Source organism: Pygoscelis adeliae, unplaced genomic scaffold (assembly GCF_000699105.1).
Source record: "Pygoscelis adeliae isolate BGI_AS28 unplaced genomic scaffold, ASM69910v1 Scaffold386, whole genome shotgun sequence".
Taxonomy (NCBI): domain Eukaryota; kingdom Metazoa; phylum Chordata; class Aves; order Sphenisciformes; family Spheniscidae; genus Pygoscelis; species Pygoscelis adeliae.
In genome coordinates, this window is record NW_008824940.1 from 1156475 (window position 1) to 1174529 (window position 18055).

The 18055-nt window shown below is 38.7% G+C and overlaps 1 protein-coding gene across 5 annotated transcripts in view; it reads right to left on the minus strand.

The window, feature by feature from the left end:
- Positions 1 to 18055, minus strand: part of CTPS2 (CTP synthase 2) — a 77795-nt gene that overhangs the window by 19809 nt on the left and 39931 nt on the right. For all 5 annotated transcript variants that reach the window (XR_663680.1, XM_009325473.1, XM_009325474.1 and 2 more), the window contains exon 14: positions 982 to 1078. Coding sequence is in view for 4 of the 5 variants with exons in the window: in XM_009325473.1 (XP_009323748.1) it covers positions 982 to 1078 (97 nt within the window). In the remaining variant the exon portion in view is untranslated. The remainder of the gene's footprint in view (positions 1 to 981; positions 1079 to 18055) is intronic.

Here is an 18055-nt window from a genome sequence, read left to right on the forward strand (position 1 = left end):
ATTTTTAATTGATCAGAAGGATACATTCCATAGGTTCAACATATCTAAATACAGTAATAGCTCAGATCAATGTCAGGGGCAGGGCAATATAAGAAATATGCCCATATTTATCGATGGACAAGAAACCACTTTTTACATGTTTTCAGCATCACTTATATTACTACTGTATAATAGGCTGATTACTAGGAGACAAGTATTACTTCTATTTTAAAATACATATAGATCAAATTGAATCATTTGTGCTATATTCTGGTTGCTTTCATTTTGCCTTTTGAAGCATCCTGTTACAGCAAATCATTTTCCTTTCCAACAACAAATAATTTGCTTTCCCAAAACAAGACTGTTTGCAGGGCTGGGCTAGGCCTAGGGCAGTGCTGGATCAGAGACTGGAGTTAAGCAGGGCCTGGCTGTAACTAGGATACAAACTAGCAGACATCGTCAAGACAAGGTGAGGACTAAGGCAGCGGGGCCAGATGACATTTAAAGCTGAGGTGTACTGGCAACTCTAGGCAATGACAAGCAATGTTTAGGTCTGGCAAGAGCATAATGGCTAGGAGTTTGGGTTAGTTCTACCAAAAAGCTTCAGGGGCGGAACAAGAAGCCCCGGTTCGCATGTCCTATCAACTCATAAAGAAAATAGGAAGAAAACACTCTGATCTTCCCAAGAACATAACGAATTAAACTACCATAAAATGCATTTCAGTTATCTCAACAGTCTCCTCATTGTTTATTTAAAGCATTGGACCCTAACTGACCTTTTTGCTGGGATTTCCAGGTCTCTCTCATTTCTTTCTTTACATTCTGATCCTGGGTAAATGTATATGGGAACAGGATCAGAGTGAATGAGCTTGGGGAAGCTGTTACCCAACTGCTCGCTTGAGGTTGTAGTCCTTTAACAAAATGTGCCTTGGCATTTTTACTTTGCCATGTTACAGAGTTCCTATCCAAAAGGCAAGTCATAAAAGCAGAAATGTAACTTACTTAAAACAGAATTTTGTGTTTTGAAAACAGTCTTCCTCTTCCCCAGTCTCATTGTTCCACCCATATCTCCAGGATTATGTTCTGGCATGTCAATAACCTGTAGAGAAAAATTGTTTAAACACTGTTTCATCCAACAAAGGAAAAAAAAAATGCAACAACTGCGTAACAGGCTGCATAGATTTATAAATGGTAATATGATTTATTTTTCCTCCAAGCATTCCCAGTTATGACTTCTCTTTGGTTTTCCGAATGCTTGTTCTCAGTATTGGCACTGTAATAGGCTGAGGATATTACCTAACTGGTGTGAAACTTTTTCATTTAATGTTAAGATCAACAAAAGCAATTCATTAGTTCCTTAATTTAATTTTTGGGGTGGAAAAAAACCCTTTCTTTTAAAAAAGATACCAAAATGTTAGCAATAGGATAATTCTGCCAACAGCTATTCTTGGTGCTATAAGGGTACATAGATTTTTAAAAACTGATAAATTCATAGACAAAAAAAATCCACCAAGTGATAAAGATACCATCTCTGAAAAAGCGAGTCCCCGAACCACACAGTGATAGAGGCTGAAAGATTATCCTGGGTAAATATTACTGCACACTAGGCCCTTTCTTATGTTGTTCTTTATACACAATGTTCGTTCTTAGGCTAAGAGGCAGAAACAGCTGTCTTATCAAGACAGCGTAACTTCTCTTTTTTGGCAAGTGGGGAGAGGAGGGCGTGGAGCAGCAGAGTGAAGAGAAAAGAAGAGGGCACTTGCAACGACTAAATTTAATGTTGTAAAAGCAGAGTACTAGAAGACGTGACTCCAACACATGTGCGCTATTTCACATTATATATGCAATTAATTTATCACAGGGAGAAAATGGAAAAACCTTCCCCCCTAATTCACCTTTACTAAAGGGTTTCTCAGATTGCCTAAGAATCCACATAATACTGGGTTGCCTTATATGAAGAATATGCTATTTAACATAACATTTAAAGAAGAGGATATACAAATACTGGTTTTGAGGACTGAAGTGGATGGGTCAAATGGCTGCTATGCAGGTCAAGCGGAATTCAGGATGGTGGGATTCAGGGGATGTGAGAAACAACAGCTTAGTGGAAGGAGTGCATTTAGTTTTGCTCAGTTTGAAAAATCCTGCTGGGTCTCACAATCATGTTTAGAGGAAGTCTCTCTCAGAGAGGTAAAACAGTTCAAAACTGTAGAAACACATGAGCTGAAACTATGACCTACGTGCTTGTATTCGCATATACACCGTCAGTGAGGAATGTAATTGACAAAGAAAGGGTCTAAAAATACAAATATTCACACATACAGGTAATCTGGAATTGGATTTTTATTAACCTTAATTTGCCCTCTGGGAGTAATGAAAACAATTTCTGATGATACACTTCATGAAGTGAAGTTATTCAATTTAGAAGGGATGGTGGAAAGTGCTTAGCCTTTGGCCTTGTGCCAATGCATTTCAGCTGTGCAATTATCTCTGTATAACCTTATACCTTCAAAATGTTATTTATAAGCTATATACTCATTATAAAATGTCACGAGCAGAAGTTGTGATCAAACCAGTGGGATATTACAAATCCTCTAATTACCTCCCAAATCATGAAGGTGAGGACTATGCAGCACATTCAGCTAACAACTCCACAAACTCAAAAAAAAAAAAATAATCCTTCATTGAATCCTCATTACTTCAAAAAAGATGAGATTGTCTGCTTTTACTTTATTTCCTTCCATTTACTTTCACTTTTTTTTCTGAAGTAGTGGCCACAAAAAACCACAGGACATCAGAAGCATGTGTACATCAGACTGTGTGCGTATGTCAAACACTCTGACCCTCTGAAATCAAACACAAGTTTTCCATGAGGTGTTATATACTTGCTTACACCCATACTACAGATAACCTTAACGTTGTGCTCCTGACTCTTGTCAAATGGAGATAAAGTGGTAACAAGCAGCTATCAAGTACTTCAAGTATATGCTTCTCTTCCAATTACAAAAATTTCACTTTAACAGCTGTTTAATGAATATTTGCAATTGACAAGAAAAACAATGAGGTGGTTTTTTGGTTGGTTGGTTGGGTTTTTTTAAGTTTGGAGGCTAAAGTCAAGATTAGACATTCCTTCATTCTCAAAAGAGTATCAAGCACCTACATACTGTCCCCTAACCCCAGCTTTAGATTTTTCTTCCTAAAAATTTGGGGCAGGATGTTTTGGTCTAACTTTGCTAAATGAATCATAGTAATACCCAGGTGTCTGGGGTTCCCCCCTCCCCCTCCAGAAAAAATTAGATTTCACTGTTTTCACCTTTCAGTATTTGTTGTAGTAAGATATTCTCACTATCAAAACATTTTGAGCATAATGCTATAAATAGAAGGAAGCATGGGGATTCAATGAGTGAGATGGTAACTTCTTGAAGGACATTGCTCAGCTCAAACTCATCAATTAAAACACTGGCTCCAAATGAAGTGGACCTGCCTACGCAGTCCGTATCAGATGTCACTAATTTACTGCACTTAAATGTGTTCTCCAGGAAGACTCAAAAACATCAGTTAGCAAATATATGGCCTCTTGTTCATTAAACAGAGCATATCAGTTCAAACAGGTTATGGCCACACTCTCAGCTCTTCCTTCTTTCAGTAGGCAAAAAACAAACACTGGATGCTCATGAGTCCCACTAAAGCTCTAGATAATAGCCTGGAACGAAGCCAGGCTGTGAAAGCACAGCTTCGTCTGCTCTGCTGAGGCCTTCCACCGCCCTTTGGGTCAGAACCCGACATGGGGCTGCAAGCCCAACAAAAATTCCACTGGAGAAATGGCCTCGCAGGGAAGATTTGGGCATTTTCCCCCCAGTTAATCTTTGCCTTCTAAAAGGCCTCCTTCCTTGTCTCAACAGTTACCATAGTGTGGTGAGGGGCACATATTCGGAAGAGGATCCAACCCTTAAAACCTTCACTAATGTCTGCTAAGGCTTAATTGAGGTGTCTTTTAAGAAACATTGCATGATACAACGGTTCAATCTTATTTCTATCTGTGGCAGATTTTCTGCCAATATCACAGCTGTATTGAGTTTCAACATCAGGCAGCTTACTGTGTGTGTTCATGTTTTGTTATTGATATGTGCATTATAGACCAGCTCTCCATCTTCCCCAAGATTTTTAGGTTTATGATAGTAAGAAAATAGACAAGGCTTCAAATATTAATTTTTGTAGTCAGGTGAGGAAAGGAGCTACTCATGAAGTAATACCTCAGAGCTACTCTGAATCTTCCTTTTTGATATGCTCTGTAGCTCTCATCAACTTCAGCAACTATCACAGCACAACCCTCAACGTTTATATATTACATGAGTTTCTCTGCAACAAAGTCTGTGCAAGAAGCTTTTGAAAGCACAGTGGCACTGCTGCCCTACAGCCCAAGGACAGTAATAAGCATCAGAAAAGCAACTCATATTATGGAAAATTTTGCCATATTTTACAGAATTTATTTGATCAGATAAAAGACGAACCTTCAAGTGGTGGTTATTTTGAAAAACTGTGCAACTGAATAGATTCTTCAAAGAGCTTATGCTTCCTGCCACAGAATAAATCAGCTCTTACTATGCACTAGTTCTTTGAAGAGCAGAGAACAGCACAGAACAGGCACCACAAGCAACAAAAAAGCATCAGTAGAGAGGGTGCAAGAAGAGATAAGACATTAATTAGGTCTTTCTTACCCACAGCTCTGAAAACTGCCAACACTACAGGGATTTTACAGAGATCACGTATCACACACCAGACAGCCAACATGAAATAAATAATGAATCTCTCTGACATAACACAAAGCACATTCTAGATACAAAAGTCTGATCAGTATTAAATCATGCTACTGATGAATAGTGACTTTAACTACCCATGAACTGCAATCTTCTTTCAGAAATCTACTGCTTGGATTGTTTCATTGTTGTTGGGAAACATATAAAAGCTAATGAGAAAACCGCTCAAGCCCAGACACTCAACACAGAGCAACCAAGGCCCTGAAAACCCAACACCTATCATTTTAGTAATCACCCCTGGACCATTAAGTTTTGTCTTTTTTTGGCCTCACGTCCTGCAATGCCATTTTGAGAAATACATCTACCTTGCTTACCCTGGGGGGAGGGGGGTTGTCTGTTTGGGTTTTGTTTGGGGGTTTGTTTTTTTGGGGGGGAGGGGGGGAAAGGCGGGAAGGGAGGGGAGCATTACTTGGTTTGAACAACTCATTGGTAAGTCAGCTTCGGAAGCGGGTTTTTAGGTTTTTTGCCTTTTTACTCTGCCCTTGTGTAGTGAGCAAATGATTTGTCACTGCTGAAAGAAATTGCTATACATGTAAGCGCTGATCAAAGCATCAGGAGAAGCCCCAACCCTAAAGATTAATTGAACACTGAAAAGGGGTTCTAAGACACTCAGCACACAAGAGATGTGCAGAGGGAAAGCTGACAGGAGCAGGGAATACAGTGACAGGTACTGATGAATATTGCCGAGCACAGCTATGAAAAAAAAACCAGTAACACAAACTGACAAGGACTCAACCCAAACTAGAGGAACCCATTCTTTTATTGACTCTTCCATCATTTCTCTGCAGGATTAGTCAGTACTTGCTAGATTCGATCTGATCTGTTTCAATCACAAGTCCATCAGTAAACAGACCCAGCCACCTACAAATGGATGTTTATACTAACTTTTTAGAAACAATAGTACAAACATTTTAAAGAAAAAATTGACAGATGCAACACTAAGAGTGGTACTGACAGCTTCCAACTTGGCAAGTAAACCAAAAAGACACTTTCCCCATTCATTCAAAACCAGGGTTTTAACATTTTCAATTACTGAAAGAAGGTGCAAGGATCACATATTTGCTAGAACCCCTTATTTCCTTGTCCCCCAAAGATACCCTAGTTCCAAGCAAACCCCATCATTGCCCACCTATCTAAAGCACTCAGCCCTCTACGATAGAACTAGTTGCCATAAAGCCACTTGCAGATTTCAGACTACTCAGTGCTCCATTACTCTGACTGAAGTAATGTTCGTTTTCAAAAAGATGACCACCATCATATATAAGATCAAAGCAGAAATCATCAATAGCTGATTCATGCAGCTACATAGTAATATGAGTAACCAGCTTGAAAAGTCCTGTCCTCTACTCTCTTCACTCAACTACAGCACAGTGTCCAAATATTCCAACAAATATCAGCTTAAATTTCTTAAACTCTTAAAATCCCATAGCATGTTACTGTCCACCATTTTACAGTTTGGGCAATCCTCTTTTCCAGAGATTTGTTGTTTCCTATTTTAGAATTAAGTAATTGCCCTAGAGCATTTATTTAAAGCCTAAAAACTCTATAAGAAGGATTCTGCCTGAATAGGCAGAAATTCTGGTACAGAATGTTTTTAACATTTTCTTCAGAAAAAGTCATAAAGGGTCTAACTTCTTTTTCAAACAGTGCTTACTCACTCATAAGCACAGTGCAGTGAACTGAGAAAGTTAATGGAGATGTTGATATGCAAAGCCCACATAGCTATTGCTTAACAGCATTTTAGAATTCATTCTAGTTATTCCAACCACATGTCCCACAGTCAGCTTAAAGACTTAATCAAGCAGAAATTTTCAGACTGTTAGCGTTAACGAAAGGAACAGGGTCAGACAGTGCTGGCTATAGAAATACACTGGAGTGCCAGTCATGCCATGCCAGGAAGTGCAGGATTTGCCACAGACTTGAATAACTAAAAGAAAGTGGAAGAGTGTTCTTGGGCTTTGGACTGGTCCAGCTCGCATTACAATTAATGACCAAATACTCACTAATTTAATTTCAGAGAGATCAGCACATCTGCAGCTAGGAGAAATCCTTCCCTTCCTACCACATACATCTACTAAAAAAATCAGAACTCTGTCACTGCCTTTGAGGGGGACTTCAACTGAAATTGCTAATAGGTGAAATTTTGCCCTTACCAAATTCACTTAAATCCACATGAAATATATCAGAAGGAGGAAGGCATGAAGCAATTCTGTGCCCCTGAGCATTCTAAAGCAGAGGGAGGAACCTAGAGAGGGAGACAGAGCCTGGTGCTCTCTTCATCAAACACCCCAGCCACAAAGATGAGACAGGGATAATCAAACACTTAGAGCCTAAGATTGTTTAAATAGTAGTACACTTGATGGTCTGTGACTCAGAAAATTATTATCTCCTACAGGCAACTGCCACGGAAGACTCGGCCACAGAGAAGCCCCACTCACTGAGCTATGCAAAGTAGCCAAGGAGACCTGAGATTGTCCTTCGTAGAGACGAAGTACTACCCTCAAAACTGTCCACTGTGTTCTGTACTTCCTCTACCCCGAGTTATCACACATGAGCATGCACCCATTCCACTTATTACTCATTCATTAACAAGGTAGTGTTAGTTAGAGTCACCTCCTTATCAGTTATCTCTGCCTTCAGCAAGCAAGGCAGATGGAAAATTGCTTGTTTCAAGGAAAGTAAGCAGGAAAATTGCTTACTTCAAGTGCTCGCTACTCTAGACCTTCACTGAGGAGAATTTCTGATATCAGCTTCCAGGCAATGCTCAGTACCATGACCTGCACTATCCTAGTATTTCTTGAAGAAATTCCAGTCATCTGCCATAAAAACCAATATCCTCATAAGGAAGATGAGAACTAGCAACTGTTTTCCATCCCATTTCCCTAACGTAATCAGACCACTTCCAGACTTGCAAGTAAGTCCTGGATTCCAACCACTGAGCGTTCTCACAGAACGGTGTCACCAATCATCCTGATATCCTGTCCATCTTCCAGATCTGCCCAGTGGTGATTTGGTACTTGACAATCAGGGATGCAGAAACTGAGTCATTTCTTCTGGAAAGAAAGTGAGTGGGCAGCAAGTAGAAAATTACAGATTGCCCTATTTTAACTTTTATTCTAGTTGGAAGGTATTTTTGTTGTGGTGTAAAACTTCCCAGCTAACTTCAGAGCTGAGAAGAAATCCCTGGAAAGGTCCTGGATCAGCTGAAAGATTTGAGTAATCTCTCTCAAATGCTAATCAGAACAGCAAGCCACAGCCATTTGTTTCTAATTATTTTTTGTAAGCCCTCCTCCTTTTTCAGGCCTGCCAAGACAGGTGCGGAGGCACGTTTGCCACAAATTTATTGAAATTGTGTGTGCACATGCTAAAATATAACAGTTGTTGCAATGGAAATAAAATAAATCTGTGGAGTATTTCTTTTATTTATTGGAGATGGAAAAGCATCCTACCAAAAGGATGCTATTTGAATAGGAAAAAAAAAAGGTAACGGTACAATACTGTACTTTGAAATTGAAAAAGAGACTGGAAGTTTCCAAGTAAAAGCTCTACTCCTAGAAGACAGAAAGAAGCGCAAACGCTATCTGGAGCTTGAAATCCATGTCAGTTATAAGAATACAAACCTAATCGTATCTATATCTTTGTGGTTTAACTTATGTTTTAAGAGAAACAGCTTTATTCTGTCTGTGATTCAGCCTGATAAATCATTTTTACGTTATCTGAAAACACATGCTTGACTGAGATTCACAACTTCATGCAGTTTAAGATTATTTCACCAGCTAGCTTTAGTTACTGTACATTTCATTAATATAACATTAAATTGAGGTTTTAAACTGAAGGAAAAAAAATATACTATCACATTGCTTGATACTGCCAGAAGAAAATGCCTTGTTTAGAATTTGGAGTAAATGAATGAAATTGAAATAAAGGAGTCTAGCTCCATAAGGATTTCTGTGCTACAGATATGTAGGAAGCAGCCCAGTACCACTCCTTCCAATTAGGATATCATGCTTCATATCGTGCCCAAAGATCAGTGGCAGACCATGAGCTTTAATGATTGATTGATCACCTTTCAAAATGGACACCAAAATTTAAAAACTGACATTTCTACATCAAAGAGAGAATTCTCTACTAGCTGAACTAAATTAGTATCTCTGATAGGTGAGCATTTTATGAAAATCAGCTGAATAGAAGGAAAAAGAATACACTTACTCAGAAAAAATTCCCTGTTTAACTCTTAACTTCTAAGAACAAAAAAAACCACAATACGATCCAAGATCCCAAGTAAAGGCAAAGTAGTAAGAAAATATCTTGAAATGTTTTAAAGACACTGCTGAGCAAACATGTTAAACTTCTACAAGGTATTTTGCAGGTTATATATCTTTGCAAAAAAAATCTCACTAAAGTTGTAGACAACTGCAGACAGTTGTGAAAGTAAATGTTACTCCACTCCCAGTGCCAAAATCTTGTGCCAATCTAATTCATTTAACAAGCAGCTCAGCTGAGTCCACGCTGCAAAACCACATAAAACCACCAGCTCATGCCAACCACTGTAACCATTAATTGAAGCAGTTTGTTCTGATAAGCAAGTCTATTTTCTTTTCAACTCTTCTTTTACATTTAAGCTGTAACTTTGTAGAAATGAAGATAGATGTAGATAATGAAGAAATGTAGATAATGAAGGCTAGAGTAGTTCTCATACTAATTTACAGTATAGTCATGCTTCTTCCTACCTTCCATCCCCTTCTTTGTTTTCGTTTTTGCATTTTGAAATGGCATCTCACAAAAGATTACAACCAGGAACAACACTGTGCAAGCTAAAGTAACTGTTTTTGGAAGACAAGCAGGATCACTTTTACTGTTTAAACAGAGATTCATATCTACTATGTAGATATCTTGGAATATTTTATATGCAGTTTTGTATTGCCCTCCTTCTCTCTTCCTCTTTGGAAGCTTCTGGGTTGGTTTAACTCCTGTTTAAATGTCACACCAGTTCCCTCACCTCTACTACCCCGTAACATTCTGTTCTGCGTAACAAAAGCATACAGAATGAAAGGACCTATACAACTGAAGTTGGCCACCCCATTACTTAGTGGTCCTCCCACTTAGTTTACTAATTTGAGACATTCTAGTAATGATAATCTTGTGGACTAATAGCAGAACAGACATACTATAACAGGGAATTTCTAGGCAGAAAGCCTCTGGTATAATCGCTGTAATTTTAACTACTACTATGTCTTCCATGGCATGCCCAAGACAATAAAAGTCCCTTGGCCCATCTGGTCTTTCACACCTGCAACTTTTCCTAAATTACAGAGAACAATCTGAATGCTGGATATCTCATTAGGCATACAGAATGGACATCTAGTCCTCTGGAAAGCTCTCCAGCAATGAGTAATGGGATTTTCTTGCCCTCATGAAGTCAATAGCAGTAGTGGAGATTACTTCCATGAGTCATGGAAGTATGTATAGGTATATGATCCCACATACATCATAACATTCCTCATTCCAGCTGGAGACCTGGAAGAACTAAAGCAAGTGCTGGATATCATATAATGGTAATCAAGACACTGACTTTTAATTCTAGGATTTCCTAAGAATACTGTAAATTATATTAGAACAAAAAAAAGAAGACAGCATAGGGAGATAATTACAGTGATACTACTTTAACCATTTAGATTATCTTGCAAAAAAGTACCTTGGCATTTTCATTACTGTCTATCCAACAACAGTACACATCTCATCAGCTTCAGAAAACCAAAAGGAATGATATATATTAATATCATAACAAAGATTAATTGCCTTAATTACCTCTGCCAGCCATTTTAGGGATGCTTTGAGTCACAAGCTCTACATTACCTTTAATAGTTTCCTGCTTCCATTCAGAAAAGCTTCAGCTGGCCAAAGATCACCTTGCCTGGAAGAATCTTAATTCTGGTAGAAGATTTATGACCTACAATCCAAATCTTTTTTATTTCAAGCAGAAACCACGATGTCTTCCTTCTGAGCAGGATCCTTCCTGTCTCGCTTTGTCTCTTCTCCCTCCTCCAAAAACCTGATAAACATCACTGTCCAGATCTTAACTTAATTCTGCACTCCTTGTGATCCTCCCCCTAGCAAATTAGCTCTATCCCCTTCAACATCAAATGACAAGAATTCTTTGGAATTTGCTTTCCTTAATTGTGTTTATACAGGTATCGGGTGAAGTGCAGACTGCGTTTAAAAAGACAAGTGGCTTGACAAGTTGCATCCATGCCACCTACATCAGCAGAGCTCAAATGTTAATCACTTCCTCCCCCAACAAGGCACCAGTGAGCACCACTAGGATGCTTGGATTCAACTATGGTCTAGAGTTAACATGACAGTACAGACATACCTGTGCAGTTCTTATTTGTTAACGGATCATAAAACCAGAACTGCAAATCTACATATTCAGTTTTAGAGATGAATATGGTACATACTTTTAAAATATAATCAGATAGGAAGAGATACGTACAAGGAAGTAAGAAGAGAGAAGCAGAGAGGATGTGTGCATGCATGTGAAGAACCGCTAGCAAAAAGGCCAGAGAGGAGGAAAAACGGATCTTCAGATCATTTCTTATTTAACAAGATGGTGAAAGCCTACAGGAAATATTTTACCAATATTGTTTCTAAGAAAGTAACATCTATAGAATAATGTCACCTTTATACTACCACAAATCAAGTAGGCATTTAATTAGCATGACATCAGATGAACACACCCAGCATAATTCAGACATCCTCTGTGAAAAGTGTGGGTGGCCAGGTACAGATCAATTCAGCAGATCACACAGTGATCCACTCAAATGCTACAAATGTTTACCAAGCAACCAGCAAAAGATACCGCCACACAGCATAAGTTCTAGGCTGTGTCACCAACCACGCAGTACCACACAACGTGCAGCTAGCACAGCAGCTAGCTCTCACTCAAAGCAACACAGAACAGCTACAACCTCACAAAGGCAAAGTAATTAGCTACTTAATGGTGCCCATACAAAAATCATTTTATCCTTCACCTGCATCTCTAACAGTTTATGTCTCCAATGGCAGAATGAAGACTCAGAGAGCATGAGAAACAATTTTTAGTCAAAAAGCACAGGTCTACAGTGAATCACCGTCGAATACATTGCAAATGCAGTTCTGTTGTTCAGTGCTTAACTTCACAGTACAGATTATCTTACTATCACATACAAGTCAGGGATGGGAGGCAAATAAATCCAGAATTAAGAAAACAGAAAACCTCATTTAATTAAAAAAGTCTTCCTTTTGGGAGAACCTTTGTATTATTCTTCTACCTCACTTCCAACAGATAATTTGATAGGGGGGGCAGAATATTTATCAAAAATAAAACTTTGGCTAATAGTTTTTCTTTATTTTTAATTAAAATTACGTAGTTCAGAACATAACAAAGAGACTACTCACATCTCATTAAATACACCCTCCAATACACCTATGCAACTGATTCGAATTCCTCAGGTTTTTCTTGCGCATGCACTCTTAGGCATACGTTCAATTCCAGTTCTCACTCCTGGATGTCTACAAGGCTGTTACTAAAAGGGTGGAAGTCCTCAGCTGCTGCAAGGACCTTTTCTTTGCAGGTATCAAGACACTTTGCAAAGGCAAGTGTGTTTCATTACCTCCATTTGGTATGAGAAAAATAAGGCAGATATTTAAACAGTTTGTTTAACCTAGCAGATCCAGGACCTCCTTGACATCTACTCTTGTTCCAACACTTTAGAAACAAGGCAGCTAACGATACAGAAACTCACACATTCCCAGGTGAGCTAACAAGGCCAGTGTCTTAATGTAACTTGGCCAGTTATCTAGGTAGGAGAAACGTCTATGGAAATGGCATTCATAATATTGGAGGTGATTTCATGTAGTTTTCAACATATGAACTGTTGAAAACAGTTTTATAGATTACTACAGGTAATCTATTTCATGTTTCCTAATTCTTTAATTTTTTTTTAATACACAATTTCTGCAAGCTTGTTTGCATGGGTGGTTTTTTGGGGCCAGGGGGGTGGAGTAGATGTTTTGGAGGCATTATATTCAGCGATATAATCACGGTACTAAGGGATCAGGACAATCCCCTTCCACATCTACTTTATTTCATTGATCAGTATTGCATTTTTAACTTGCCAAACAGGACAACTGTGAAGAACTAGTTTACCACAGTGCTTCCAGGTTAGTCCCTGTGTGTGGGAACCACCTCACATAACTTTGACTGCATAACTTTCAGATAGGTAATTAAGGGAGCCACCTGAGTGCTCCTCTCTGTAGGGAGCAGAGCACATCCACAGGCCAATACATTCCAGCTGAAGAATCCACCAAAACATGTGGCAGCCTGAAATCCTCATCTAAGCTGTAAGGCAAGCAGTGCTGTTCTGCCCTAACATGTACAACCTGCTTGCACAAAACGATTTTGTGAATGGCCCTTCCACATCCATACTTTGTCAACACTATATATACCAGCCCTGGAGCATCCACAGTTCATACTGAAGTGACACACTATTCAAATATATTGCAGCGTTACCAAGACAGACTTGGGCATACAGCCCTCCATAAAATAAATGTTCTCTGCTTGTTAAATCAAACACTGACAGATACTCACCTATGTCCAATTCATCCAAAATTGTTCTGTAGATAGCATAAATTTCCCTATCTGATTTACAATTAGTTACATGTAATTCCTTATCTAAGTACTGGAAAAGTCAAAGACTTTCTGAAAATGTAACTTGCAATTCTATTTAGAAAAATCCTTCTTATGAAGAAAACCTTAAGAAGGAAAAAAGTGGGATGTTATTAACAGCAAGAAGGCATCCTTCACAAAAACTAAATCTATGTCCAAATGAAGATAAAAAAAACCACAAATACTTTTAAGTTAAATGTATAAGTACCAAATCATTATCCCTTCCCAAAATATTTGAGAAGCAACTTGTGAAAGGCATCAATAACTAAGTGTAAATTAATTTTCATTCATTTTCGTTTAAGGAGAAAAATCTGGCATTGAAAAGCTAATCAATTATCAGGATTAAAAAAATAAAGTAAAACTTACACTCAAAGAAGCTATGACCATGGCATAAAAAAAAATGAGCATTTTGCTTGTGTGCACTGTCAAGGAGTTTGAAAGACATTCCGGAGCTAAAAAACCTTCATGGGAGACTCTGCTGCGCCCATCTCAAATTGAAGTGTTAAAAGAAGTGGTTATAAAACAAATAGACAAAATAGACAGTAAGAAATCACTGGAAAGGATGGTACTCACTCAGTTTTGAAGCAACTGAAGGGTGAAATAGCTGATCTAGTAACTGTGGTGAATAACCTCTCATCAGCCTTGTCACCCAAAGACTCTGAAGTGGCAAATGCTTCAAAGGAGATACAGAGACCTATAGTCTGAAACACCCGATGTCTGTGCCAGGCAACCTAGCAGAACCTTTAACAAAAATGTAGAAGTAGGGGGCACCTGGGCAGCTATGACAGGATGGGACACTGCCAACAAAGATTCTGTAAAGGGAGGTTGTCTCTCTGTCACCTAGCTACTGAAGTTCTTCAGAGGAAAAGTACGTGGATAAGGGAGATTTGGTTGATAACCAAAGTCCACTTTGATTTCTAACATGTTAGAAATGCATGTAAGGCATGTCATCAAAGACTTATAAAAAACTAAGCAGCTATGGGATTAAACACACACAAAATACAGTTAAAAGATAAAGTACAAGAGTAGGAGAAAATGCAATTTTTCGCAGTGGAGGAAAGTCACTAGTAGAGTTGGAACAAGGCTCTAGGAATAGTACATTCAACTTATTTGATAAAAAGAAAAAAGAATGAACAGTAGGTGACAGCCTGCTGATGACACCTAATTTACTGAGGGTAATAAAGATGAGGGCTTACCACAAGGAATCACGAAAGGACCTTCTAAAACTTAGTGATCAAAGATTAAAATGTCAGGTGAAATTCAGCAGAATCAAATATAAAGCCATGCACAGGGGATAAAACAAGCTTAATTTCACATCACAGTTACAGGCTTTGAGCTGATCACAGCCCCTTGGGAACAGGACCTTGAGACTACAATAGACAGTTCTATGAATATATCGGTTCAATACTCAGTAACAGTCAAAAGCTATTCAACATTATTAGCAATTACAAAAGGAAGAAAGACCACAACAGAGGAGATGATTGTAACGCTTCTTATGTCTGTGCCGGCCACAGTTTATACTGTGCAGTTTAGGTCTTCCAGTCTTCTCTGCCTTGAAAACATCTGAGCTAGAAGTTGTAGGAAACGAGAAAATATACTGGGGAAGCATCACTGGACACCTGCTCTACTATATTTTTCCCCAGATAATTACTCATAGATGACAATGGAGACAGGTGATGGGCCAGATGGGCCTTTGGTCTAGATGGAGCTGTGCTCTGACCCAGTGTGCTTTTCTTAAGTAAAGGTGTTACCATAAAATGCACCGGAGAACACCAAACGCATTGCCTACCTGTGGTATAACCATAGGTGTGCTTAGTTCACAAATGTATTTCATCAGTTCAATCTGGGTTCTAAGAAGGAAGCAGGGTTCTTTCCTTTTAATTTGTTACATCAAATAAAGATCTTCCCAGTGCTACTTGTCACTCAAACTTCAGGTTTTGCTGAGTTCGCAAGGACATGGTGGAATGAAGAAGAAATTAAATAAATTCACTGACGCAAGAATTTTTAGAAACTTTTTCAGTTGTTTGCTGAAGTACTGGCTCTCTAATGCCCCCAAGAAGACAGAGACGATTAAATGTGTCTTGTCACTTAAATTCCAGCTCAGAAAACACAGGTAAAAAACAGTTAAGTTGGGTGAGAAGGTGCTAATATATTCACCACATAATGTTGCTAATGATACTGAGTTTCAAAAACGGTAATTTATTTGGTGTTACAGAATTCATACCATTTCTGTATACCATGACTTACAATTCCACATTCACAGTAAGAGAAGCAGCAAGACAACACAAACCTTGCAAGAACTCTATCTCTACTTAAAATGGATTATTTTGAGAAAGTTTAGAATATTTTTCTGCCACAAGACAAAAAAGTTTTGCACAAAGTCAAGCTGTGCAAGAAAGCAATGGTTGCCGATCTGTGGTGTTTGCAGACACAGCATGTCTGTTGTGATTTGTCAAAACTTATTCTTCGGTTTACAGATTGAGCAATACTGAGGCTTTGGTATTTTTGCCAGGCTCTTGGGCAACTGTTGGGCTTCCTTCTCATCAGTGAAGACCAATGTTAACAGTTTCATGGCAAGTTACGTCTCTGATCAGGCCCTCTGTAATTAGCCAGGCCAAATGATAATCGCAATGGAAGCAACAGCTAGTTAAATCTATATTACCTTTTAGCTGCAATGCAATAATCACCAAGTGGTTTTATACATTTTCATTGTTTTTCAAATGTATAATTCCAGATTCTTCATAGCTAGATATTAGGGCTTTTTAATCCTAGGATGCGAGGGACAATAGAAGGTGAGTATGCAGAGGTGGTGGGAAAAATCAACTTCAGTAATGTCTCAGAGGAAAAACAGTATTTCTCCTTTTTTGATGCTTTGGCAGTTCTGACATACCTGTGCATGCTATGTGGCCTTTGTATCTTGGGGTTACACAGGTCTGTTCCAAATTGATGCTAGCCTTAAGGCCGAGCTCCACATGGCACCTGGTGCACACCCTTACAAGCTAAAGACACTTAAAACTTTCTTATAAAATCCTCTCCACTCTGGGTTCTGAATCCTAAGAAACTTGTTAAAGCTGTAATTTGTTACAGCTTAGCTGTGAACTTCTGTGTATTACAAGAAAGAAAGAAAAGCAAAAAGCAAAGCCTTTCTGCATTGAAGACAAGACTAGTCACTAACCTAAAATAAAGGAAACTGGCTCTAAGGTTGAATCTTAAATTCAACTTAATTGACAGTCAGGTTCCTCACTAGCACAACTGAGAAATGAGTTATGACTGACATGAGTAATTTGTTAATTTCAGTTTATAACAAAATGCAAATCTACTTCTCTGAAGTTCTGTTGTACAGTTGTTTATAAACTGCTCATTTGATGCATTTGTGTAAACTGAGAACTTCCAAACTACTACTGCTGTTACTTACTGAATTTATTATAATTTGGCTTTGATTTAGTAATCACATTAGGTAATTAGAAAATCTGAAATTAAGCTAGGTACACAAGCAGTATCCTTTCTTGACTACAGTTCTTGTTAAGTAGCAATAGGTTCATTTCTTTCAATAGGCCATAATCACATAAACTGATTGCTCTAGACTGTTAGTTAGACAACAGTTACTCTTCTCGTAAGCCTGATTAGTTTCCTCTCATTTAATCTTTGGTTTTCCATCATGTCCCAGGGTAACTCTTGACTTGGTCAAAAGAAGGGGCGGGGAGAGGGAGACTTCTCTAGCAGCCTTTTGCTTCCATTGTCCCAAATTCTCGTATCAGAGAGAACTGAAACAAAGTTATTCATGGTAATTTACTTAAAGAACATTTTGACAGTCTTCCTTTGGAAAGAATTTAGCAGATATCTATTGTATCTACAAATCAACACATCAAAGTGCTAACAGATGAGGGATTTGTATGCCAAAGGTAAAGCCGTTACTTCGTAACGTCATTTTTGTTATGTTTCACATTGATAATGAAATGCATCAAAGAATACCACTAATAATCTGATTTTACATGGCACACTTGCAGACTTCTGACTGAGAATTAGCAACTATTGGAGCTCAACCAGTGCATATAAGCGCCTCTTCCTCTGAATCACAGAGAGCGCTCCAAGGTTCTTAACACTACTTATGCTATTTATTTCTCTGCCTCCGCATTTTATGCTTCTGAGTCTGACCAGGCCAGCAAGGCTGATCTAGTTGTTCTTACAGAGTGCTGAAGGTAAAGAAATTGAACAGAGAGATTCAGAGGTTGCTACCAAAGAAGCCTTGCAAAATGACCTCCATTTCTTTTTCCCCAAGAGCACCTCTCATGGTTGCTGCTGTTTTCCCCAAACTTACCTGTTCCTGGAGGAAAGCAGGTGGTCATTTCCTAGCACAAGCACCTTTACTCAGTATTGTGGCACTGTCCCAATAATTCCCTTCTACTTCAACAGCGAGGCCAGCACAGCTGCAGCAGAGTCACAGTGACCTAGAGGGTCACTGCAGCACGATTCTGATAAGAGACCTCAGTGCCCAATTTCTAGGGGCTTGAGCATTGTAACTGTGCTGAGGGCCCACTGTCCCTACCCAGTG